This window comes from Gekko japonicus, unplaced genomic scaffold (genome assembly GCF_001447785.1).
Source record: "Gekko japonicus isolate JY-2015 unplaced genomic scaffold, Gekko_japonicus_V1.1 scaffold1266, whole genome shotgun sequence".
Lineage (NCBI taxonomy): Eukaryota > Metazoa > Chordata > Lepidosauria > Squamata > Gekkonidae > Gekko > Gekko japonicus.
In genome coordinates, this window is record NW_015169813.1 from 489,364 (window position 1) to 515,379 (window position 26,016).

Consider the following 26,016-nt stretch of genomic DNA (forward strand, 5'->3'; position numbering starts at 1 on the left):
TGGCCGTGGCCCCGCCCCCAGCGTGCCCGGCGTGCCCACGTCACTTCCTGGTGACGCGCATGCAGGGGTGGGGTTCCCCCCGGGGCTCGATTCCGCGGCGTTGGAAATCGGGCCTCCAAAGCGGGGGTTTACCTGCCCCCCGCCCCCACTTGGCAGCCCTACAGGGCGCTGCTGGTAAGACATCGCTCCTATTGGAATGCCTGCCTAAAAAGTTCTGTTTTCACGGCCCTTTTGGTCTTCTGGGGAGCCCTCTGCAAAATTGGTTTATCCTTGGCCAAGGGGCTCTTGGCTGCTGCCTGATGGTGCCGCCCCCTGGAGCCCACTCTGGGTTAAATAAGCTTGAGTTTCTCCCAAGAGAAAAGTATCAATCCAGGCATCAGGACTCACCCACAACAGAGCTGGCAAAGCTCTTTCTTCCGTCAGCTTGGCTTGCCAGGGGACACTCGTTTATGCAAAGCAACCAGAATCTTCCTGCTGGGTCTCTCCCCAAAGTGGGGCTCTCCAGGGCTACCTTCCAGGTTCCTTCTTCCTCTTCACGTACGCACAGCAAACTAGGTCAGACTTTTCTCCTTTGGCCTTCGCGACGCTCGGTTCACACAGTTGGGGGAGTACGGGGGGGTAGGTTTGCATTTCGCGGGGCTTCTCTAGGTTCAAAACTCACATCCGGTAGAAAACGAACACCACGAGCAAAGAGAGCGAGGGAATGACCTTTCTGCTTGCAGGGCTAGATTTCTCTTTGCAGGGAGGAGGAAACATTTACTACAGAGACCCAACTCCAGTAGGCAGAATTTGAACTCATTACAGTTTTGGGGACAGAGCTCATTTAGCGGGGCTGCAACCTGGCTTTTGAGTCTCCCGAGGCCCTGCTTTGGAACTGGCTTCCACGACAAGAAAACAGTTCCTCACTCGGCATACGCTGTCTCTACAAAAAAACACAGCTAGAAAGGATTTTCTGCGTGGGACACGGGCAGTTTCTGTGCCTCTGCAACACAAGCGACTTTCCTTGCCTGCAATTCCACACTGGGGGTTTTATTTATATAGCTATGCTGCCGGCCTCAGCTTTGCGGGGTTGTTGTGTCTTTTGAAAAAGGGGATGACTCACTGCAAGAGGGAAGAGATATTTTTAAAAATTGATTTCCTTCTTCCCCTCTGGAGAGAAAGCTCCTCTGTTATGAGATATTTCAGAGACCATGTTTTCTTCCCGCGGTGCTTGCCTGTTCCTATCCGTTTTTAACATAATGGGGGAAGCCTCACACCCATTTTAGAGGCAGCATTACTGAGGCAGGGCCAAACTCAGCCACCTGAAACCAGGTATGCACACCAAAGAGCTTCCTGCACAGGGGTTACTATATCAGGGAGAAAGGCAGGTATCAATTCAAAGGATTTGGTACTAAGCCTGAAAAACAGAAACCTGAAAGCATAACTTTGTGCAACAGGGCATGAGGGGAATGGGGTGTGTATGGGTGACCTTTCCCTGCCCTCATGTTCCACCCTTGCCCCGGCTATCATTTTTCACATTCGCCATCTACCAACCACACTGTACAGTCATGCGAATCGTGAGAATGCGAATCGTGAGAATGTTCGAGACGAATGTTCAAAAGTACCCATCAATACAAATAATGCAAAAGGTATGAATGCAGCTGTCCTCCTGGCGTTCGGGGCCTCTCTTTGCTTGTTCATTCGTGGACTCCCCCATGGGTGATGGAGATCACAGCCCTCTGGGAGCGTGCAGGGTGCTTTCCAGACCAAATCCCTGCATGCCCAGTTGGGCGGTTCCAACCCAGGGTCCAAAACCTTTTTTTTTTTTTTTTAGGGACGTCAGTGGGGTACGATGCCACAGGCTCCACCCTCTAAAGCGGCTATTTCCTCCAGGGGGGCTGATCTCTGTCGCCTGTCGATCAGTTGTAATCCCAGGACATCTCCAGGCCCTACCTGGGGAATGGCAACCCTACTTTTACCCAGTAATCCAGGCAAATGGAACAACCCTCCCCCCCAATAATCTTCCAATATAAGGAATGAAATGGATTGGCTATTAACTAGGGATGCCAGCCTCCAGGTGGGACCTGGGAATCCTCCGGAAGGACCGCTCATCTCCAGAGTACAGAGATCAGAGAGAAAAATGGCTGCTTTGGAAGGGTGGACTCTGTGGCGTTGCACCCCACTGAGGTCCCTGTCCTCGCCCAGGCTCCACCTCCAAATCTCCAGGAGTTTCCCAGCCTGGAGCTGGCAACCCGGGCCCCCTTGCTGGCGGCCAAGAGGAACCCGGCAACACGACCCAAGGAAAACAACCTCGTAGGCCGAACCAAAGCAACGCCACCTGAGCCCTGAAGGCTTATCTTGCCGAGGGAATCAGAATTTATTACAACGGGGAAATCAGAAGCTCCCACCCATTCCCTCCCTTTCCTCCCCTCTTCCTGCATCCCACAACAAATCGAGAAAGGCAAGGCGGTCCCACCAAGGGAACCGAGTCCCTTCGCCCTTGGCAACCTCTCTCTCTTGCCCAACTTCTCTCCCCGAGGCCTTCTTGTTGTGGTTGGCACGCGGAGGCTGCAACCGCGCACAGTTATATAACCGCCATCTGCTAAACACGCCGCTGACGTACAAGCGGGATCCGGAGGGAAGGGGCCCGCCCTGGCCACACTCGCCCATTGGGCCGCCGGGCCTGCTTGTTGACTCAGTGGCGGATGCCGTTGGGCGTCGGGCCTGTCTGTCAGGCTTGTGCCAAGCACACGGCGTCATCTTGCTGCCCTACTGACATACTTTCTGCCTCCGATATAACTTCCCTAGGCACTTGCGTAACTCCCACTCGGCTGAATTAACTCAGCAGGCCAGAAAGGAGCGGGGTTGGGGGGGGGGAGAAAAGCAGTTTCTACGTTTCAGTCCCTCTGCAGAAAACCGGGAGACCGATTGAACGTTTCTCCCATTAACGATATGTGGAAATATAGGCCGATAAACGGTTACAAATTGATGGAACCTCTGTGTTCAGGGGCAGTCTACCTCAAGGTACAAACAACAGGGGGAGGCTGCTGGCTTCATACCTGGCAACCAGCACCTCTGCTGTAGTTGGCAGCTGGGCACAGGGGATCGATCCGTGTTCTCTTTCCACTTTGCAGAATGTTTGGGTACCAAGGAACTAGCTAGGAGTTACTAAAGAACGATCGATTGTAGCACAATCGGCGAGATTCAATCGATTGGTGAGATTTGGTATTCAGAGAGGTGAAAAGCATGCGCAAGGCAAACTGTGTGTATGTTAGAGTCAAGATGTACCTGCCCTTTCAGGGATTTAACTTCCATAAAGGTATGAATGAGTGCGTGCATGAGAGAGAGACACACACAGAGACGAATACCAATAGTGTTGGTCTCTGGGTTCAAATCCCTGCCAAGAGAACTTAAGACAGTCATTCCCTTTCAGCCTAGACTACCTCGCAAGGGTGCTGAGAGAAAACAGTGTGAAGAAAGGAAAACCACAGATGCCGCTTTGAGCTCCTTAGGAGAAAAATGTACTAGAGGGGAAATATTCCCCCAACACCTCCCTACTCTGCAGTGGAGACCTTGCTGGGTGGTTCCGGGCCAGCTGCACAATCTCAGCCTAACCTACCTCACAGGGTTGTTGGGAGGGTAAAACGGAGGAAAGAAAGATGGTGATCCGCTTTGGGGAGAAAGGCGGGGTATAAATTAATAAATACCAGGAAATATAAAAATAAATACCAAAAAAATTAATACATACCAGTAAATAAAGACAAATAAAGAAGAGAGAAAAGATTGGATTTATACCCCACCCTTCATTACCCGAAGGAGTCTCAGAGCGGCTTACAAACTCCTTTCCCTTCCCCTCTCCACACCCTGTGAGGTAGGTGGGGCTGAGAGAACTCTGACAAAAACTGCTCTTTTCAAGAACAGCTCTGACAGACCTGTGGCTTGCCCAAGGTCATCCAGCAGCTACGAGTGGAGGAGTGGGGAATCAAACCTGGTTCTTCCAGATCAGAGTCCGCGCACTTAACCACTACACCAAACTGGCTCCTGTCTCGATACGCAATGGTGGTTGCTTCATAACGCAGGTATACATGAGATTCTGGGCACAGTGAAATGCTTGTCTCGGGCCACTCAAATACAGGCAGGATATAAAGAGCCATCTTTCACTGCGTGGATCCGGCAACCTTGTGGGACTGGCGGAGACTCTCCAAGCCTTTCCTGAGGTTTCCCCCCCCACACACACACTGGAATACTCAGGAAGCCACTCAAAAACTGGGTTTGGCCTGGTGGTCTCCAGATGTTGATCCCCCCCATCTAACTTCACGTCACCTGCCTCAGGAAGACCCCATTATATCACTCCTTCCCTATGACAAGGCCTGCGGGGGGGGGGGGGGCGCAAACCGGCTCCCTAAACAATGACCCTGCGACGCATGGGTGGCAACACCCAAAGGGTTTCAGTAGAACAGGCAACGCCCACACCTCGGGACGACTTTGGCACCGGCTATGGCAGATGATCCACATTCCTCCCGAGCGGGCAGACGCAGCTCAGGGCGTGCCTGCCAACTTAGCCTATAAATTCTCCTCGCTGCATCGCCGCCCACCGGACTTCCAAGTAAACCGGCATGATTCCTTGGATTGCTCTAAAATAACAGGGCGTGGGGCAGATGACAAACAACCCCTCGCTCCACCTGGGTGATGGGCACCCTCCACGGATTTGTTCACGCAGGAAGGGAAGTCTTGAGAGGAGAACTATCCAGAGTGTGTCTTCTGCTCGGTAAAGGAGGCGAGCGGGTTTGTGAAGGAAGGCCTAAAAACAGCCAAGATGGCAGAGGAGGAGGCCCACCGTTTTGGCCTGCAAGGAAGGGTGGCAGAGTCAAGGGTATATGTCCCAAACTTCTGAGGCTAGGCTTGCCAACCTCCAGGTGGCGCCTGGAGGTCTCTCAGAATCACAGATGACAGAGATCAGTTCTCCCGGAGAAAACAGCAGGCCTGTAGCCAGGACTTTGTGGCTTGTGGGGCAATTTTTCTTTCTGGTGGGGCTGAAGTTCCCAGTACAGAAAGAAAAGCCACTTAGCCAATAGAGAGTTGTCACCAGGCTAGATCTCTAAATTGCAAGCTGCTAACCACTTTAAATGACACTTCTCAGCTGCTGCAAGTTAATCACTTCTGCCAGCCCAAGCAACAATTCTGATAACAAACCGGCAGGTGGGGGGTGATGACTTCTATTGTCAAGAAAACTAACACTTAGGCAGAAAAACTCTCTTAAAGGCGACCAGTTTCTTGACACAGAGTTAGAAGGGATCCTAGAGGTCACCTACTCCAACCCCCTTGCTCAGTGTGGGAATTAGTCAACTACAGCACCCCACTCTGCTTAAAGGAGCGCATGTCTTTTAAAAATATGTTTTTAAAATATTGAAAAAAAAGTATTTACATGAGAAATTCTTGTAGGGCTGTGCCTTTAAAAAAGGGGGAGGAGCCCCCAAAGGCCCCACCATAGCTATGGGCCTGGAAAATGGCTGTTTCAGAGGGTAGAATCTATGGCATTATAACCCATTCCAAAATCTACAAGAATTTCCCAACCCAGAGTTGGCAGTCTTATCTGAGGCAATGCTAGCTTCCTGAATCGAAATTAAAAAACAAAACTCTAAAATTATGGAAGAGAAAAAAAACTCATGAAAAAAGAAGATTGCTTTGTCAATTTGGCAAAGTGTGAACAGTAGGGCTGGCGGGCAGTCGCTGACAACTCTGTGAGAAATTGTGGGCCGGGGTCTGATGCACTGGCACGATGACATCACTTCCGGCAAAACCCAGAAGTGACATCATCAGACAGTCTAGAAGTTAAACTCCATGATTTTACCGTACAGGTTTTGTAAATTCTAGCGCGTCCATGATGTCACCTCCGGTTTTAAGCGTATGCCAGCCCAAAACTGGTGCACTCTCTCTCCATTCCCCCCCCCCCCGGGGTTGCCAGCTCCACAGATCCAGGTTGGGAAATATCTGGAGATCTTTGGGGTGGGGCCTAGGGAGGGCGCAGGGCTGGCCCGAGGTTTTTCGGTGCCCTAGGTGAAACTAGCCCCCCCATGTGAGGCTGCCTTGTGGCGCCCCCCCTCACCTTGTGTCTCCCCCCCGCCGCTGCGTGCCTCTCCGTGAGCCCGCAAAGAAGTTCCATGATGACACTCTGGACTGGGAGAAAGGCAGGGAGGGAGGGCAGAGAGTGCAGCTACAGAAGGAGGTGGGGAAGGGATTCCTCCCCTGCCCCCCCAAATTCTCTTTACAGGCAACCATCCCCTACCTGCCGCCACCGCTGCGTGCAGTTTAGCGCCCCTAAGGGCCGGCGCGCTCTAGGCGAACGCCTAGTTCGCCTAGTGAACGAGCCGGCCCTGGGAGGGCGGGGTTTGGGGAGGGGAGGGACTTCAACAGGAGATAATGCCATAGAGTTCGCCTTCCAAAGCAGCCACTTCCTCCAGGGGAACGGATCTCTTTCGCCTGGAGCTCAGTCGTAATCCCAGAAGACCTCCAGCTGTCACCTGGACCTTGGCAACCCTAACACCCCATTTCCTCTCACTGTAGGGTTGCCAGCTCTGGGTTGGGAAACACCTGGAGATTTTAGGGGTGCAGCCCGAGGAGGGCAAGGTTTGGGGATGGCAGGGACTTCATTTGGGGTACAATGTCATAGAGTACAATGCCACCTTCCAAAGCGGCCGTTTCCTCCAGGTCAACTGATCCCTGCAGCCTGGAGATCAGTTGTAGTCCCAGGAGATCTCCACCCGCCACCTGGAGACTGGCAACTCTGTCCCATCGGCACCTCAGATGTAGGCAGGGGTCATTTCGTAGAAAAAGAGGTGCAGGAGCTCATTAGCATATTTGCTATTTGCATATGCCACGCCCCCTGACATCACCGGAAGTGTGTCAGAAGGCAACACCCACCGCTCAGGCTCCACTGGACTGTTTTGGATTGCTAGCTATTGGGGGGGACGGGACGTGCAGATCTGTCCTCGCAGAGGAGGGAGAGCTTGTACCTGAATAAAACTTGGTCTTAAAGGTGCCACTGGACTGTTTTGGACCGGGGGGCTGGGGGGGGGGGCTCTGCAGCTTACCTGGCTGCTTCTTGCTCTGACTGAGGGCTGCTGGGAGCAGGGGGTGGGGCTTGTTGCATGTGCCCGCCCCCTGGGCTCTTTACTGCCGGAGCTCCGCTCCTGTGCACTCCTGCAGGAAATGACCCCTGGATGTAGGCTGGAAAAGCAGAAGGATGCTGGGGGGCGGGGTTGTCTCCCACTATGGTGGGAGGCCTGGAAGAGTGAACCTGCTCACACATGTCAAGCCCTGGACATCGTGGTCTGATGCTCCCCATGTTTAATGGGAAGCAAAGACCACCGATTTGGGTGGGGAAAAGGCATGCGTTGGTGCAGTGACTCATTCAGAGACACAGTCACTCCTGCCGACGCAGAAACAGAGGGCACGTTTAGGTTTTGAAGGGCTAGAGAAAGATGTCCCCTCGCGACATTCCCTTTGTGCACATACATACACCCCTCAGTGAGTAATCTTAGGCCAGTCGCTGTCCGCCAAGCCTACCTCACACGCTTGTTGTGAGAGTGGAAGAGGGGAGAGCTATGTTCAGTGCCCTAAGCTCTCCAGAGAGGTAAGATGAGGTATAGCTGTGGAAGACGGACAGAACTCCCGCAAGTCCTGCGGATAAGAACTCCCTGCAGGGAATGGGCAATTATCCCAGAAGTCTCTGTGTCAACATGGAGCAATCCCCCCTTCCTGGTGGGAGTATACGAACCAAGTCTGTGGTCGGAGGCCGTGACTCCCCTTCCCGGCCAGCCCTCAACGCCAGCCCCGCAGAGACACAACGGAATCAATTACCCTCAGAGAAAGTTGATGCAGAGGGAGGTACCATCGAGAAGCCATAACTGTAAAATTAATTTTATGTGTCATGGCACACGCGAGCCGCGCTCGCATGCCCTGACAAGCACACCGGGAGCGGCTGCGCTCAGATCAGAATCCGTTATCCCGTTTTTTTAATTTTGTTTGGCAAAGTCAAGGTAGTTGGCTGATGGGGTGAAAGGATGCCTGGGGAGGGACACGGGCACCCCCCCCAATCTCCTGCGGCAGAGGAACACTTAACAGGCACAGCTCTTGGGGACAAAACTGGGCCCGGCTCGTAACGCTTTGCGGGGAGGTGAATCGATGCTGCAGAAAGAGGGCACCCCGAGGAACGGAAGGAAATAGCAATTAATATCAGAACGCCTGCTGGTTCGAGGCCAGGGAACCAACAGGGATTTGTGAGGACATTAGTCCAAAGCTTCAGGGAGGAAACTAAGGCATAACTAGGACGGTGTGGGGGGGGAGACTTTGGCAAGGACTGTTGGAACTGAAGCTTTACTGCCCTTCCTTTAAAGAAAAACACCCTACGTATCCTTCACTTTGGAGTGCTTGCAGTCTGCATTTGAAAGAACACGCGTTCTTTTCGGGGTCCCATTCTCCCTTTTGGGGACGGAGGAGGCCTTGCCACCCACTCCCCCTGCTGAGAGTGGAGGTGGGAGAAAAATATTAAAAACCTCAAAGCAATGCATGCAGCGCTATGTCACTTTGGGTAAGAAAAAAAGGAAGTGGCACAGGGTAGCTCTAGGAATCTCCAGAAACTCTATGGTTTTGCCACAGAGTTTCCACCGATTCCTAGAGCTACTCATGTCACTTTTTCTTTTCTTTTCCAGAAGTGACTTGGCACCGCAGCTGGCCCTGAAGCAGTTTCCTCCAGAGGAAGGCAAGCCTTGGCCCCTTTCCTTTAAGAAAATAACTACCACTCCTCTCCTTGTGCTTGATAATCCCTTTCGAGCCCCCCCCCCACCTTATCTGATTTTTATTCCATCCTTACTCCAAAGAGTTCTCAGTGGCACATATGGTTCTTCTGTCCCCCGTTTTATCCTCACAACAATCCTGTGAGGTAGGTTAGGCTGAGAGAGTGACTGGCCCAAGTACGCTGAAGCGAGCTTCATAGCTAAGTGGAGAATCTGAACCCAGGGCTTCCAAAGCAGATTCCAACACCATAACCACTAGACTACACGAACCAGTACTGTGTTCCTGTTTACACTTTATGCATAATTGGCTTGTCTTTACTGACTTGGGGGCAATGGAGGGGGTGGAAATGAGACAGACTTTGGTGGGGGGGCTGTAAATACTTTGTCCGCACTATCCGATCGGGACTGTGGCACAGTCGAGGAAGCAAGGGAAAGACGACTTCTTGTATTGCCAATTACATAGCACGTTCAAGGCCCAAAGTGTTTTAAACATGTTATCTTGTAACCCGGGGTGATTTCATAGAAAAAGAGGTGCAGGAACTCATTAGCATAACTCATTAGCATAACCTATTTGCATATGCCACACCCTCTGACATTACCGGAAGTGTGTCAGAAGGCAACACCCACCGCTAAGGCTCCACCGGACTGTTTTGGGTTGCTAGCTATTGGGGGGGGGCGTGCAGATCTGCCCTCACAGAGGAGGGAGAGCTTGTACCTGAATAAAACTTTTAAAGGTACCACTGGACTGTTTTGAACCGGGGGGCTGGGGGGGGGGCTCTGCAACTTACCTGGCTGCTTCTTGCTCTGACTGAGGGCTGCTGGGAGCAGAGGGTGGGGCTTGTTGCATGTGTCCGCCCCCTGGGCTCTTTACTGCTGGAGCTCCGCTCCTGTGTGCTCCTGCAGGAAATGACCCCTGCTCGTAACAAATACAACAACAGTCCTGCAAGGTAAGCTGATACTGCAGATGGGGGAAGCTTAGGCTGCGAGTCAGTGATGTGCCCTAAGTCCACCGAGTGAATTCATGGCAGAGGCCATCTCTTGGATCTAAACCACGAGGCTACACCAGCTCCCAGAACCATCTAGGAGTACATACTCCAGTTTCTGCTCCCACCGTGCTTCTGTTGTTGAGTGTGAGGAAGAAATTAGACTCCCCAAATCCTCAGCGTTCATCTCAAAAAGAGCCAAGTTGCTAGTCCTTATGGTCCCAAAGCACGTGAGCAACACCCGCTGAAATCTCAGAAGCCGGTGAGGGTGGCTGACTGAAGATTCGAAGCTGTTGGTCTCAGTTTCTCTTCCTCTCCCAGAATGGGCAGCGGTTCACCTTGCCTGTCCCACAGCCAGGAAAACCCGAACCAGTCATGCATAAATGTATACCGGTTGCAGAATGGTGCATTACCTGGTGCAGAATACATTAATTTTTTTTGCCAGGGCATAGATCATATATCGCACTCGAGACTTAATTGGCAGTCTGCAGTTTGGGATCACGGGGGTCCCCTGCCTCCAAATATCTACCCTAAATATCGGAAACAGAAGAAACCCTGCGCCCACAGCTCCATGGGAGCCCCGGAGATCTCCTGGAATGACAACTGATCTCCTGGTAACAAAAAAACAGCCCCCCTGGAGAAAATGGCTGCTTTGGAGGGCGGAGTTTATGGTATTTTACCCGGCTGAGGTCCCTCCCCTCCCCTCCCCTCCCCAAACCCCACCCTTCCCAAGCTCCACCCCCAAATCTCCAAGAATGTCTCAAATTAGAGTTGGTAACTGCAGGCCACTGCTGCAAACAGTTACTATGGGGTCTTGGCCGAAGAACCAGCCTTGCCTTGGCAATAAAGCAAGGAAAAACTCAGTCACTTATTTGCCCAGAGAGGAAGCCAGCGTGGTGTACTGTTTAAGAGCAGCAGACTCTAATATGGAGAACCTGGGGTTGATTCCCCACTCCTCCTCCACATGAGGCCTGCTGGTGACCCTGGGCCAGTCCCAGTCCTCTCAGGGCTCTCTCAGCCCCACCTGCCTCACAAGGTGCCTGTTGTGGGGAGAGGAAGGGAAGGCGATTGTCAGCCACTCTGAGAGACACAGGAGGCCGGCTGGGTGACCCTGGGCCAGTCCCAGTCCTCTCAGGACTCTCTCAGCCCCGCCTGCCTCACAACTGTGAGGGCAGATCTGCACGTCCCCCCCCCCCAATAGCTAGCAATCCAAAACAGTCCAGTGGAGCCTGAGCGGTGGGTGCTTCCTTCTGACACACTTCCGGTGATGTCAGGGGGTGTGGCATATGCAAATAAGTTATGCAAATAAGTTATGCTAATGAGCTCCTGCACCTCTTTTTCTACGAAATGACCCCTGGTGGCTACAGATGTCCTGGAATTACAACTCAGCTTCAGGCGACCAAAATCAGCTCCCTTGGAGAAAATAGCAGCCGCAGAGGGTGGGCTTCTGGCATTACACCCCTCTGAGGTCCCTCCCTTACCCAGGCGCTACCCTGCCCCCCCAAATCTCCAGGAATTTTCCAACCCACAGCTGGCAACCCTCGTCTTTTGAGGCTAATTTTTCACACCATGGGATTTTGCGTTACCCATTTACTGACATTACCAGCACTGATAAGCCTGCTCCTTTTTTCAAAGGAATCGACACGTATTCTGAACTTGCATGATTAAATACGAAATACTTCAGGCGGCTTGGTTTGATGACCTATCGCTGCCCTTGAAGGTTTCTTTTTGTTGTGTACGTGTACACTGATGTTCAGCGTGCAGGGGCTGTGTGATGGCTAAGGATTTCTACTGCTATTGGATTTCAATTTGTCGCATGTTGCCTCGAGAAGCAATTTGTGGGCGATTAGCCCTGCAAAATAAAGATGAACGTCGTACTCCGCAAAGCCTTCATTGATGGTACGATATCAATAAATATTAGCAGCGATCAGCCTGCCTGCCCCCCACCCGGTCTGGCTTGCGAGTTAAGACCTTCTTCCTATCCCCTTTTCTCTGTGCACTTCACCTGAGAAGGTGAGGGGGGTGGTGACCGGATGCAGGGCCTTTTCAGTGAGTGCACCTCACCTTTAAATGTCTTCCCCCCCTAGAGTATCATCTGGTGCTGCCAGTCCTCTAATCACCAGGCCAAAACTCTGCTTTTTCAATCAAGGTTTTCATAAGAGGGGTTTCATGAACACATGAGCCAGTCTTATACAGAGTCAGACCCTCGGTCCGTCAAGGTCAGTCTTGTCTACTCAGGCTGGCAGCTACTCTCCAGGGCCTCAGGCGGAGGTCCTTCACATCCCCTCCTGCCTGGTCCTTTTAACTGGAGATGCCGGGGATTGAACCTGGGACCTTCTGCGTGCCAAGCAGAGGCTCTACCACTGAGCCACAAACCCTCTTTACAGCTCTCCAGGGTCCCAGACAGAGGTCTTTCGCATCACCTCCTGCCTGGTCCTTTTAACTGGAGATGCCCGGGATTGAACCTGGGACCTTCTGCGTGCCAAGCGGAGGCTCTACCACTGAGCCACAGCCCCTTTGTGCTTTTGTGATTCCAACAAGTCCTCCTAATAAGGCCCTTCAATACAATCTGGCGCTTTCCTGCCAAAACACTCACATGACCAGGAGGAGGGGCACTACTCCCCATGCCGCCACCAGAGACCCCTAGAAAACTAAAGTTCCAGAGCAAGGGCAGGAAGCGATGTATGCCTGCACAGAAGACCACTCGATGAACAACAGTTACAGGTAAGTGCAACCTTGTTTTCATCGTCGTGGCTTCTGTGCAGTCCCACATGGGAAGATTAGCAAGATCACTGAGTGAAGGAGGTGGGTGTGAAGCTCTCAGAAGGAGACCACCGAGGACCGCTTTTATCAATGGTTGTTTAGCGGCACAAATTGACCTTCACCCAGAACCAGTGTTCCCTCTAAGCTGAGTTAGTGTGAGCTAGCTCACAGTTTTGTAGCCTCTGGCTCGCACATTTTTGTCATAGCTCAGGAAGGAGGGCTCCAGAGCTAACTAATTTATGCAGTAGCCAAATCGCTCGCTCACAACTTTAATGCCAGCAGCTCACAAAGTAGAATTTTTGCTCACAGGACTCCACAGCTTAGAGGGAACACTGCCCAGAACTCTCCTGTACCAGAGCATTAAGCTCAGCCCCGCAACCACTTTTCCCAATGCTCCTCTGTAGTATAGCAGGTACTAAAGAGAGAGGCTTCTGAGCGCGTATTGAGTGTTTTTCCCCCAGAGCCCCTACATACACGAGATTGAAGTGCAGGATTTTCTAAGAAACCGGAGGACTGTCGTTTGGTGTAGTGGTTAAGAGCGCAGACTCTAATCTGGGAGAACCGGGTTTGATTCCCACTCCTCCACATGCAGCTGCTGGTGTGACCTTGGGTCAGTCACAAGTTCTCTCAGAGCTGTTCTCTCGGGAGCAGTTCTCAAAAGAGCTCTCTCTCAGCCCCGCCTACCCCACAGGGTGTCTGTTGTGGGGAGGGGAAGGGAAAGGGGATTGTAAATCGCTCTGAGACTCCTTCAGGTAGTGAAGGGCAGGGTATATCCAGTCTCCTCTTCTCTTCTCCTTCTGGTCAAAGTCTAAGGGGTTCATATTCTCAGACAGACTGTATATTTTACCATTCTAGCCCAAAGACTTCAAACCAGGTGACAGAGGGGGAGATGAACAGTAGACCCCAGGTCTTAAAAGAGAGAGAGAGAGAGAGGAAAAGATAAAGGGAGGGAATGCATCATCTCATCAGCTTCTCACTGTGATCTATCAGTACCCAGAAACTAGTTAATGAGCCTAAGTCACTAGCCATCTTGGGTCCCCATTGCAGAGAAAGGCGGGGTACAAATGAACTAAATTAATTAATTAAATAAATAAAATAGCCCACAACATTTTCCCTTTGCCTTAGAAGGAAAACTAAGTAACATTTAGGGTTGCTAGGTCTGGGTTGGAAAATACCTGGAGACTTTGGGGGTGGAGCCAGGAGAGGGCGGAGTTTGGGGAGGGGCCTCAGCAATGTACAATGCCACAGAGTCCACCCTCCAAAGCAGCCATTTTCTCCAGGGGAGCTGATCTCTGCCAGCTGGAGATCAGTTGCAAAAGCGGGAGATCTCCAGGCCCCACCTGGAGGCTGGCAACCCTAGTAACTTTACAGACTCCCCCCCCCCAGCTTCCTGGACACAATATCTATTAGTCACAAGTGAGAAAGCCAGTGACTATTCACACGCACAAGCTACCCCAAACTTTCCCAAGGTTCCAACAGGGAGGAGGATGAGGAGGACGAGAAGGAGGAGGAGAAGAGACGAAGAGATTGGATTTATACCCTGCCTTTCACTACCCGAAGGAGTCTCAGAGTGGCTTACAAACTTCTTTCCCTTCCCCTCCCCAAAACAGACACCCTGTGAGGTAGGTGGGGCTGAGAGAGCTCTCTTGAGAACTGCCCTTGAGAGAACAGCTCTGAGAGAACTTGTGACTGACCCAAGGTCACACCAGCAGCTGCATGTGGAGGAACGGGGAATCAAACCTGGTTCTCCCAGATTAGCGTCCATGCTCCTAACCACTACACCAAACTGACTGAATTTGCTGGCCTGGTTCACAGATCTTTATGAGCGCCCCCCCGCCAAAAAACCCCAGGCTCCTTTCATATATGTTGGAAAATGCACTTTCAAAGTACTTAAAAAAAACTCTTGTGTGTGTGTGTGTGTGTGTGTACTTGTGTTTGCATGCCTGGAAGTCATGGTGACTTTTGGCGACCCCTAATGAGACTGGGACATTTCAGAGAGGTGGCTTGATATTACCTGCCTCTGCATTCCGGACCTGGTATCCCTTGGAGGTCTCCCTTCCAAGTAGTTTCCAGGGTCAGCCCTGCTTAGCTTCCGAGATCTGCAGAGATCGGGCTTGCCTGGGCTATCCAGGTCAGGGCTCTTTCAAAGCATGTTTAATGCACTTTAGCAATTGTTTGCAGCTGTATTTTCTCATAGGAAGATCCAGGGGTCATTTCCTGCAGGAGCGCACAGGAGCGGAGCTCCGGCAGTAAAGAGCCCAGGGGGCGGGCACATGCAACAAGCCCCACCCTCTGCTCCCAGCAGCCCTCAGTCAGAGCAAGAAGCAGCCAGGTAAGCTGCAGAGGCCCCCCCGCCCCCTGGTCCAAAACAGTCCAGTGGCACCTTTAAGACCAGGTTTTATTCAGGTACAAGCTCTCCCTCCTCTGTGAGGACAGATCTGCACATCCCCCCCCAATAGCTAGCAATCCAAAACAGTCCAGTGGAGCCTGAGCGGTGGGTGTTGCCGTCTGACACACTTCCGGTGATGTCAGGGGGTGTGGCATATGCAAATAAGTTATGCTAATGAGTTATGCTAATGAGCTCCTGCACCTCTTTTTCTATGAAATGACCCCCTGGGAAGATCCACTTGGAAATGATTGCTGAGAAGTGCACTGACAGTGCATTATTGAGTGTGTGTGAAAGCGGCCCGTAACAGGAACAACGGTTTTTAGCCCCTCCCTTGAATGGTTAGTAGGAGAAAAGAGCAATTAGCACCTTAAAGACTAACCAAATATGTGGCAGGGGAGATGCTTTTCGTGAGTCACCGTCACTTCGTCAGATACCATTCAAGTTTGCTAAGGATCTCTCCTAGCTCCATCCCAAAGCTACTTGCTGGGGTTAAAAAATCCCATCTGTTTGAGTTCTGCTCCCTTCTCCACCTGTTTTGGTTACTTAAAAAACCCCCACAACATCCTAGAATGCCAACTGCCGACTTTCCACCATGGCAAGCATTTTTTTTCCGACAGGGAAGAGCAAAACTGAACCCACAGACCTCTTCTCCAGACTACGGCGTGGAACAGGGCGTGTGGAGGGGAAGTAAGAGGATATCCACCCTTCCAACCACATCCCTGTCAGAGCCCAGCCTGAACACACAAAATTGCATTTGCAAAACGTTCACGGGCATCTGCAAGCTGCTTCCACCCTTGGCCTGTCTAGCTTGGTATTGCCCACTTTGACTGGCAGCAGCTCTCCAGGGGTCTTAGGCTGAGAACGGTCTTTAGCTGGAGATGCCGGGAATTGAACCTGGGACCTCCTGCATGCAAACCAGATGGTCTGCCCCCTGAGTCATGGCCCCTCCACGAAATCAGGCAATGGACTGACATATAGCCCTTAATATGAAGCTGCTTTAGACTGGATCAGTATCTCCAGCTCTGACTGGCAGCAGCGCTCCAAGAGAAGAGTCTTTCCTGAGGCCTGTTCCCTGAGATCCTTTATTAATAGTGGTGATATTCGAACCTGGGACCTTCTGCCCACAAAGCAGGTGCTGAACACAAGAAGTTGCCTTATCCTGAATCAGACTATCGGTCTATCAAGTTCAGTTTTGCCTACTTAGGTTGGGAGCAGCTCTCTGGGGTCTCAGGTGGAGGTCTTTCACATCACCGACTTGCCTGGTCCTTTTAAACTGAAGATGCCGGGGATTGAACCTGGGACCTTCTGCATGCCAAGCAGATGCTCTGCCACTGAGCCACAGCACCCCCTCTACCCCTCTACCCCTTCACCGCAATCCTTCTCCTATTTCCTTCTCCTATTTCCCTTGCCTCTCCATTCCCTCCACTGCAGCCCCGTAGCTAAGGACTTTTTAGGGAGGGGGCCTGGGGGGGCCCACCTGCTAATCCAATCAAAGGTTCCAGGGCAAGGGCTGCAGCAGCCACAGCCTCCGAGTACAGCTCCCCCCCCCCCAAGGAGCCCCAGTGCCTCTTCCCGCGGCACAGCACCAGGGACAGCCTCTGAAATTACTGCCCTTGTCCTCCCTGCCAACAGGCTGACAGGCAATCAGGGGGAGCTGGGGTAGGGGAGCCGAGGCTCAGGAAGGGGGCCCATAAGAACTGCTAGGAGGCCGGGCCCCGCGGGCCCCGCGTTAGCTACAGGCCTGCTCCACTGCCTTCACTTCCCTTGAAATTCTGATTGCAAACTCTTTGGGACAGAGACTAATCTCTTCCCTTCTGACTCTGACACATCCGTTCCCCGTCCCTTGATTTCACCAGATCAATAATCACGCGGAGCCCTTACATAACGCTGTTTGCATTCATTATCTCTGTCATCCTCACAACAGACCTGCAAAGTAGGTCAGTGTTATTATTATTGTTATTATAATGGAATTGAGAGTGAGAGAGAGAGAGAAAGAGAGTATGTGGGCTTGCCTAATACCAGCTGGCGGAGGCGAGATTGGAACCAGGGACTTCCTGATAGGCAGCTTAACTGCGAAAGGAACAATATTTGGCATTAGTCAGAACATACTTCACATACATTCACTCTGTAATCTTTGCAATAACCCTGCAAGGGACATCAGTTATTATCCCCACTTAGTGCCGATTCGGGGGGGTGGGGGTGCAGAGGCTGATAAAGCGCGGCACGCCTCAGGTGCAAGCGCACAACAGTGCTGAGGTTCAGACCAGAAAACTCCTTATTCACAAGAGCCACTAGAGCCCCCAGATTATCATCTGGAAATTTTTCACTCAGATGCAGCAAAAGAATATGCCGAGTTAATTCTATGGCTTCCCCCTAGCTGTCCTGTGTGCACAAAATGGAGAAGAAGAAGAAGAAGAAAGAAGAAAGAAGAAGAAAGAAGAAGAAAGAAGAAGAAATTGGATTTAAACCCCGCCCTTCACTACCCAAAGGAGTCTCAGAGCGGCTCACAAACTCCTTTCCCTTCCCCTCCCCTTAAGAGCTTCATAAAACTCCTCGCCTCTCTCCTTAACTCTCTCTCCAATCTTTTCTTTTTCCTCGACACCCCCTTAACTCCCACAGTGGATCTAGGTCACTGGGACAGTTTCTCGTACACGACAAACCCACAAGCTCCCTCTCCAGCCCACTTGCCTTTGGGCAACGCAAGAGGCTGGTCCTCATTGGACACCACCTGACCCAGTGAGTGAATCTAACAACATGGGCCGGGGGGGGGGGCAGCAAAGTGGGTGATGAGAAACCTGGGTGGGGAAGGAAGCAGAGAACGAGAATGAGAGGAATCTCCACAAGGAAATGAAAATGTCCAGACCGGAGCTCTGGTTTCCACGATACTGCTGCAGCAGACCGAATTTTCACTCCCTCGCCGAGATGCTTCGAAAATCACAGATCGGTATCGGTCAGTGCTCGCCTTCAAATCTATATGAGTTGCATTCGCACATTATCGGTTAGGGATAAGCCATATGTATACCAAAAATGTCTGCAAAGACATGCATGCCGCACAGATGTCCGCCGGAGGTCGGGATAGGCCATGGGCACATTTTGGGGAAATGTGTCAAGGGGTTTGGGAAGGCCGTGGCTCAGTGGAAAAGCCTCTGCTTTGCATACAGAAGGCCCCAGGCTCAATCCCTGGCATCTTCTGTTTAAAGGACCAGACAGTAGGATGCGAAAGTCCTCTGCCTGAGACCCCGGAGAGCTGCTGCCAGCCGGAGTATGCAATACTGACTTTGATGGACCAAGGGTCTGGTTCAGTATAAGGCAGCTTCACATGTTCACATGGGTATGATGCAAGAGCATACCCAGGGTGAAACCACATCTGCATTTATACTGCCAACACCATGGCCTCTCGCTTGTAAAACCAACCCTGCAGGGACCAAAACCCCAAACAACTGGTTTTTTAAAAACTGATGGAATGAAACCTCACACAAAAGACATACCATTTGACCTGAAAAGTCACTAACCTTGAATAGACCTTATTCAATAGTAAGAAAAACCCACTCTACACGTGCTCAGAGGCACATTCCTTTTCAGCCACCCAGTAAGATTATCATTGGATATTTTAATTTAGGTTTTGTTTGTTTTTTAAATTGTACTGTCTTTTCACCAATCACAGTGACCTGTTGGCTATTTTTTGAGTGCCATTTCCATATTTTCTGCATGAGGCTGCCCCACAATGAAAAACTGCCCATCGCAACCTCAAGAACCCCGTTTCTTTGGGCTCTCTTGTTGAAAACAGGCTGGTTCCCTTTGCGAGGAAAAGGCGCTCTGCATAAACTCAGTTGCCCTGTGCCCCTAGGTGCTTTAAAGAATAACCAACTGGGGACACAGTTAGTGTTCCCTCTAAGCTGAGTTAGTGTGAGCTAGCTCACAGTTTTTTAGCCTCCAGCTCACAAGTTTTCATCTTCGCTCAGGAAGGATGGGCTCCAGAGCAAACTAATCGATGCAGTAGCCAAATCGCTCGCTCGCTCACAACTTGAATGCCAGCAGCTCACAAAGTAGAATTTTTGCACACAAGACTCCACAGCTTAGAGGGAGCATTGGGTGTAGACTTTCCAATTTCCCGGGGGGTGGGGCTGGGGCTGAGCCAGAGGCATTGCTTTGCTAGGAGCAAGGGTGGCTCCCGGGGGAGGCTGAGCACCTTCCTGAAAATTTCGGCGGGGGCTGATGCCCTGACGCCCCCACGAAGATTACGCCTATGGCATTGGACACAGTCAATGCTCCCTCTAAGCTGTGTAGTCTTATGAGCAACAATTCCACTTTGTGAGCTACCGCCATTAAAGTTGTGAGCGAGCCATTTGGCTACTGCATCAATTAGTTTGCTCTGGAGCCCTCCTTCCTGAGCTAGGATAAAAATGTGTGAGCCAGAGCCTAAAAACCTGTGAAGTAGCTCACACTAACTCAGCTTAGAGGGAACACTGGACACAGTGCCACTGAGTATATGTGAAGGGAGCAAGTTTCTGGGGGGGGGGAACCCTCAGAGGCCACCTCTGCCTAGAAGATTTTTAAATGAAAAAGGGATGGCTCTTTGCCTGGGTCTAGATGTGGAAGCTGGCTGAGAGCATTCAAAGGGGCCGGAGATGCACTCTGTATATGCTCCAAAGCAGTGTTCCCAGTTCATCCGCCAGCCTCACAGCTGACTCCCGGAGCTAAAACCGGACCTACCCAACATGGCAGTTGCAAGGATTACAAGAAAAAGAAAACTAATGCAATCTTAGGATGCATGAACAGAAGCATTGTGTCCAGATCACGGGAGGTGGTAGTTCCGCTCTAGTCTGCTAGGGTCAGGCCTCACCTGGAGTACTGTGTCCAGTTTTGGGCACCACGTTTTAGGAAGGACGTTGACAAGCTCAAGCGTGTCCAGAAGAGGGCAACCAGTCTGCGCAGCCCGTGCAGCGGGGAGGGCAGGGTATAAATTGAATAAAATAAATAATAAATAACCAGATGAGAGGGTTGGAATCCAAGTCTTGTGAGGAAAGGCTGAAAGAGTTGGGTATGTTTAGCCTGGGAAAGAGAAGGCTTAAAGGGGACATGAGTGCAGTCTTCAAGTATTTGAAGGGGTGTCGTGTAGAAGATGGAGCAGATCTGTTCTCTCTTGCTCCGGATTGCAAGACTAGATCTAATGGGTGGAAGTTACACGGGAGTCAATACCAGCTGAATATCAGGAGAAACTTCCTAACTGTAAGAGTGGTTGAGCACTGGAACAGGCTGCCTCGGGAGGTGGTGGATGCTCATTCGCTGGACGTTTTCAAGTGGAGGCTGGACGACCATCTTCTGGGTATGTTGCAGGGCTATCTTTCGGCTATGCTCCTGCAGAGAGCAGGGGGTTGGACTAGATGACCTGCAAGGTCCCTTCCGGCTCTAACATTCTACGATTCTGTGATCATGCTAAATGTATGACGAGCAGTTTGAATACTGACTGAGCGAGACATATATCGCTAGGTATTACGTAATAGCCATCACGATCATCGGGAGTCAAACCATAATGATCTGTCCGCACACGCCCAGTGAGAGTTAACTCCTTCGGGTTTCTGACACTTTGAACCCATGTGACCGCCAGCCTATTAGCTTTCATAGGAGCAGGGACGGGAATGCAGGGTCGCCAACTCTGGGTTGAGACATTCCTGGAGATTTGGGAGTGAAGACTGGAGAGGTGAGGATTTGGGGAGGGGGTCTCAATAGGGTTTAATGCCCAAGAGTCCGCCCTCCAAAGCAGCCATTCTCTCCAGGGGAACTGAGCTCTGTAGTCTGGAAGTCAGTTGTAATTCCAGGAGATCTCCAGGTCCCGAGGTTGGGAACCCTATGTGTACCATCTGACATTCTGCAAGGACACCCTGCCCAGTTCTCCTGTTAACCAGGAGGAGGGAAGTCATTATTCTGAATCCCTGAACGCTTGTGAAGTGTCCCTGGCATTTGTCGAACCATTCCCAACTTTCTTTCCTTTTCTCCCCATTCGTTCCTATTTTGGGGGCAGTTTCGGTTCTTTGCTGTCCATTCTATAGGCTCGTTTCGCATTACCAACCCACCTTGTATGGTCTTGATACTCATTTATATGTACAAGGCGTGTATGTCGTACTGCTCTGGTTTATCAACACGCGAATCACACTGGAAAACAGGCTTGTTGTGTGGGGAAAATTCGCTGCAAGGAGGCAGGAAAGGGCTTGAAAGATGCTGCAAGATGGATTTGGACAAAGGAGGGGGGGAACCCAAAATGGAGATTTGGGGGGGTGAACGTAGAAAAAAAATATGAAATTATCCCTACAGATTCCTCTGAGTTCAAAGAACAACACAAGGAATTCTGTAGGGATGATTTGCAGTTTCTTCTTTCCCCTCTAAATACTTCTACCTATTTATTTAGTCCCTCTCTTCATCCAAAGAGTGTGGGGCAGCATAAGTGGCTCTCTGTTCCTTCTTTTTTATCCTGACAACAACCCTGCGAGGTAGATTAGACTGACAAAATGTAAATCACTTAGTGAGTCTATCTGTCATCACATATTTATCTTGCCTTTCCCCTCCAAGTAGCTCTAGGCAGCGTACAGGATTCTTTTCTCTAGTTGAGCCTCACTGTAACCCCGTCCAGTAGGTTAAACTGCGACAGAGAGAGTGAGTGAGTGATTGGTCACCCTGTGAGCTTTGTGGTTGAGAAGGAATTTGAACACAGGGCGTCTCCAGTCTTAGCCTGCTACGCTAACCACTACGCCACGCTGGGTCTCAATTAGAACGGCTAGACTTTCCCCAATAGAAGCAAAATCTGATTTTATACCGGACTCGATTGAGAAAAAGATTGCATGGATCCAGACAAGGGGCCCTGTTGCTGATATGTCCAGGGGGTCATAGTGGACTCAGCTGTGCTCTGCACATGCTCAGGCAGCCAGTATGGTTTCAACATGATCCTGTATGGATCCCGAATAATCTTGTTGAGACAAGATAAACCAGTGGAAGGATGGAAATACAGAATCTTCACTCAGCTGCTGTGGGGGCCTAGCTTGGTGCTCGTATGTATCTCCTTGATCATTTCCTACGAATTTTATGACCAAATGTACGGGGAGGCGCATGAAGGAAGGCACTTGCACAGGAATCTAAATATGCTCGGTCACTAGACCTGAATTGTGGCGCAGCCAAGAAAATGGAGACGGGAGGTGTGACGTAGTGGAGAATTCAGTGCCGAACGATTGCAATTGAGTGAAATCTCCTCACTGCTTACCCTGCCCTGGTTCCCTTATACCGCATGCACAGTCCTGCTTGTCCAATGGGTCAAGCTGGATTTCTCTCCCTGCACCCTGCCAGATGTCTAAGCTCAGCGATTATCGTGGGCAAAACATCTTGCTGGAACATCATTCTTTTCCCCGCTGCCCACTTCGCTCCTCCTCCCCCAACACTGTCTAGCTGCGTCGGCCATGTTTGCATGGCTGGCGCTGTAAACAGACACGGGTAGCCTGTTAAAATGGCCGCGGTGCTAGAAAGATGGCGGCCGGCGGAGCTGACCAAAGAAAACCTTGCCTCAGGTGGCAGAGATCATCTCTAGCGGCTGAATCTGGACTTGCCGAACAGAATTTGGATCGCAGACCGACTCGGCATCATCCCCCATGCTACATGCGTAAAAGGCTTCTGTCCAAAGGATACCAATGTGACGTCGATGCAAGCCACGAAAAGAGGGTTTTGAAAGGGTGCAGGTGGGAGGAGGAGGAAAAGGAGATACGAAACGTTGCTTGGGGGGGGGAAGAGCTTCTTTTACCACCAAAAGCAAACAAGACCCCCCAAGTTATACACCTCCCATCCTGGCTGAAGTTGTTGTCTCGGATCATCTTTTCTCCCATATGGTTTTATTCTCCAGCCTCACGACCATTGTTTGCACTAAACCAATGTACCAGCTAACTGAGGCAAGATGCGGAGATAGGCAAGCTTTTGCGTGACGTCAAACTATTCCTTGGGAGACATCAAGTTCCCTGTTGTCTCAAAAGCTTGCGATTCTCTGCTCGGACAAACGGTTTCACGAAACATTTTCAGTCAGTGACATGCACCGGTGTTCTGCCTGTGTTCACTCAGAAGTGAATCCAGCTGTCCGTTGCCGCTTGCTTTCAAACGGGGCGTCGCTGGCCTTAAGCAGCAGAAAACCAGAACAGGGGAAGAGTCCTCTCCCACGTATGCCCACACGCACATCCAAGACTCTCCCTGTATATCCGTCCTATGGTTTCATAGGCCTGAAAAACAGGTTTCCCCCCCCAAGCCATGGGTCATGACCCTAAAAACTGGGTCAGCAGATGGCAGTAGCTGAATGCAGAATCTGCACATCAGAGTCACCAAGGTGCCCGGTTTTGCACGGAGAGCAATCGGCCAGGGTGGGAATAGAAATCCAGGCCAAGGTGGTCTGTCTCTTTGGAAGCCCTGATCTAACTGTAGGGGGCCAAGCTCAGGACAGGGTCCGCCCTTCCCACCTGGAGCTCCCAATTTCAAAGAACATGCCCGAGAATCTTTCACACTGAACTAAGGAAAAATGCAATGGAGGAACTTGCCATGGGATGACGCCATCATGTCCGGAGACTACTAATGTGCAGGAACCTTACACACATGTAGACCCCCCCCCTCCAAGCTGCTTCACACTCAGTTCCCCTTTTCTTCCCCTCCCTAATCATTCAACCACCTCGGATACATTTGACCAGACAAGGGAGGGCTTCTATCCCAACCCCCCCACTCCCTTCCCCGGCTCCCCAAACTTAAGGCCCACCTCTACGCCCAGAAGAAAAGGTCAGTCTCTTTCCTGACTATTTGCACTAAACCCAAGACTTTTAGCAGCAGGAGAGGCAGCTCAAAGGGCCTGATCCTGGTGCACCTGACCGCAGTGGAAGTTCTGACCGTGACATCAAATGCATTTTTTTTTAATTAAGAAAACCCCAACAGCTTTCCCCACATCCTCACTCCACCCCAGACTTCCAGATGGGCTATTTTTCTGGTTATCCTTTTCCACCCACCCCTCCGTCATTCCTCCCCTTTTGCAGAGATAGGTTAAAATAGCAAATCTGGAAAGAAGCCTGTTTAAAAACTACACAAAACAGGAAAACAGCAGCCAGGGGCTGCCCACTCGAAAAAGCCTTTAGCCACCCTTAGCCACCCATATTCTCCTAGCAAAAGGCATGCTTGTTGTTACTTAAAATCTGGGGTGGGTGTGGGGGGGAAATACATCACCCATGCCCCCTACAGAGTCACAAAGCTCCTGAGCACATGCAAAGTGTATCTGCATCCACAGGAAGGCTTCCAGAGCCCCAGTGCCAAATACCAGACAACTTCCCCCCCCCATCAGCCAGTTGCAAATACTAGCCAAAAAAGCCTGAATACAAGAACCCATCCAATTATATGTGAAATAGTCCAGTGTGTGTGTGTGTGTGGGGGAGATGGAAATACAGATTAAGAGATTTGCTGGGGGGGGGGAATCCCACACCAGTTTAAGACTGGCAGTCAAAATTAATACATATATATATTTGGTTGAAATTAATCTGCCTTGGAAATAACAAAAGGCTATGGCGGGCAGAGGCAGAACATTTGGGGAGGTGGGATTTACACACATACCACCCTGACCTTCCCCAGTCTTCCCCAGCAACAAACTCATCCAGCGTACAAAACATATTGTCATAATTCCCTTCCCCTCTGTCTTCTGCTGCTTTTCACCCCAAAACACAGCAAACTGGATAGGATTTGTTTTGAATCATGAAAAAATAAGAGAAGAAGGCTCTATACCTTTACTGCATGCGCCCGTCCCAAGCCTTTTGCTTAAGGGACAGCCGCTCGGAAGGAAAAAATAATTACAATTATCGTAATCGTGTGCCCTGTGCCTTTAATCCAACTTTGTTTAAAGCACTCCAAAACATCAACAAGCAGGTTTTTCCCCCTCCTTCCAGCAACCTGCAGTTCAGCTCCCCCCAATAGATAAACTGACACACATTTTTAATATCTTATTATTTTTAAAAGCCGCAGCCATGGAAAGTTACAAAGTCAGGCCAAGTGACCCCTGTTTTAAAGGGGAGGGGGAAGTAGCTTGCTGGATGCGGGGAAGGACAATTCCCCAACATTTTCTAAAGCCACAAGGGCACGATCCAGGGCTCAGCCGAAGCACTTTTAACAGCCGCCTCTTGCCTTGCAAGTTCTGGGAGTCAAGCCCTGAAACCAACGGGGGGGAAATGTCAAAAGTACCCTGACACCCGAGTTGTGATCTTCATCCCTCCAATAACCTTACCTCGCATCTTCTTTTCTTTCCGCTGGTTTTCTTCCCACCTCCTTGTTTTCTTTTGCTCGTTTAAGCCTCTTCTGCGAATATCATGAAAAATTCAGAAGCGCAAAACTCCTTTGGGGGGGAAGGGGGGGAAAATCTCTCTCTCTCTCAAATGAGACTGATAGATGAAGTCTCCAGCTTGAGCACTGCCGCCAGTCCTGTCTTCTTCCCCTTGGCTTCCTTCTGCCCTGTTTGTGTTTTGCTAGCCTAATTATTGGTAATAGCCTTCCTCCTTCTAAACTCTCCACACCTCCTTTTTTTCTTTCTCTCCCCCCCCCCTTCGCTGTCAAGGCGGCTCTTAGAGATCTGCTAACCTACTTTCTGCAATAGGCTGCTAAGAGAAGCATGAGGAAATCCACATGACGAACCCCAGGGCTTCGGCTCCGCCCACCCCGTGTCAATTTCACCCCCACGCTCCGCCCCTGACTCCGGGGCTCATCCCCCCCCTTCCTGCTTGTCTTTGCATCCTTGTAGCCATGTCATTATGTCATCTCGGTCTGGCTTTCTGGGTGACATAATTCGGATCTGTTCTCTCCGGCTTTCTGTTTCTTCCTTGCATGTAAATAGTTCTTGCCTTTCCAATCCAGTTCTCGGGGGTGGGGGGAGAGATATTAATTTTGTTCTAAACACAGGGCCCTGAATTCTTTTTATCTCTGTTTCTCTCTTTCTCTTTCTTCCTTCTATGTCCTAGTTTCCCTGCAGCTTTCTTTCTTTCTTTCTTTCTTTCTTTCTTTCTTTCTTTCTTTCTTTCTTTCTTTCTTTCTTTCTTTCTTTCTTTCTTTCTTTCTTTCTTTC

At 50.8% G+C, this 26,016-nt stretch overlaps 1 protein-coding gene across 1 annotated transcript in view; it reads right to left on the reverse strand.

Moving 5' to 3' along the window:
• LOC107115443 (nuclear receptor ROR-beta-like) overlaps positions 1-25,400 on the reverse strand; it is a 50,249-nt gene extending 24,849 nt beyond the window's left edge. The window contains 1 exon segment of the mRNA XM_015417152.1: positions 25,186-25,400. Coding sequence (XP_015272638.1) covers positions 25,186-25,192 — 7 coding nt within the window. The 5' untranslated portion in view covers positions 25,193-25,400.
• Between the last annotated feature and the right edge of the window lie 616 nt (positions 25,401-26,016).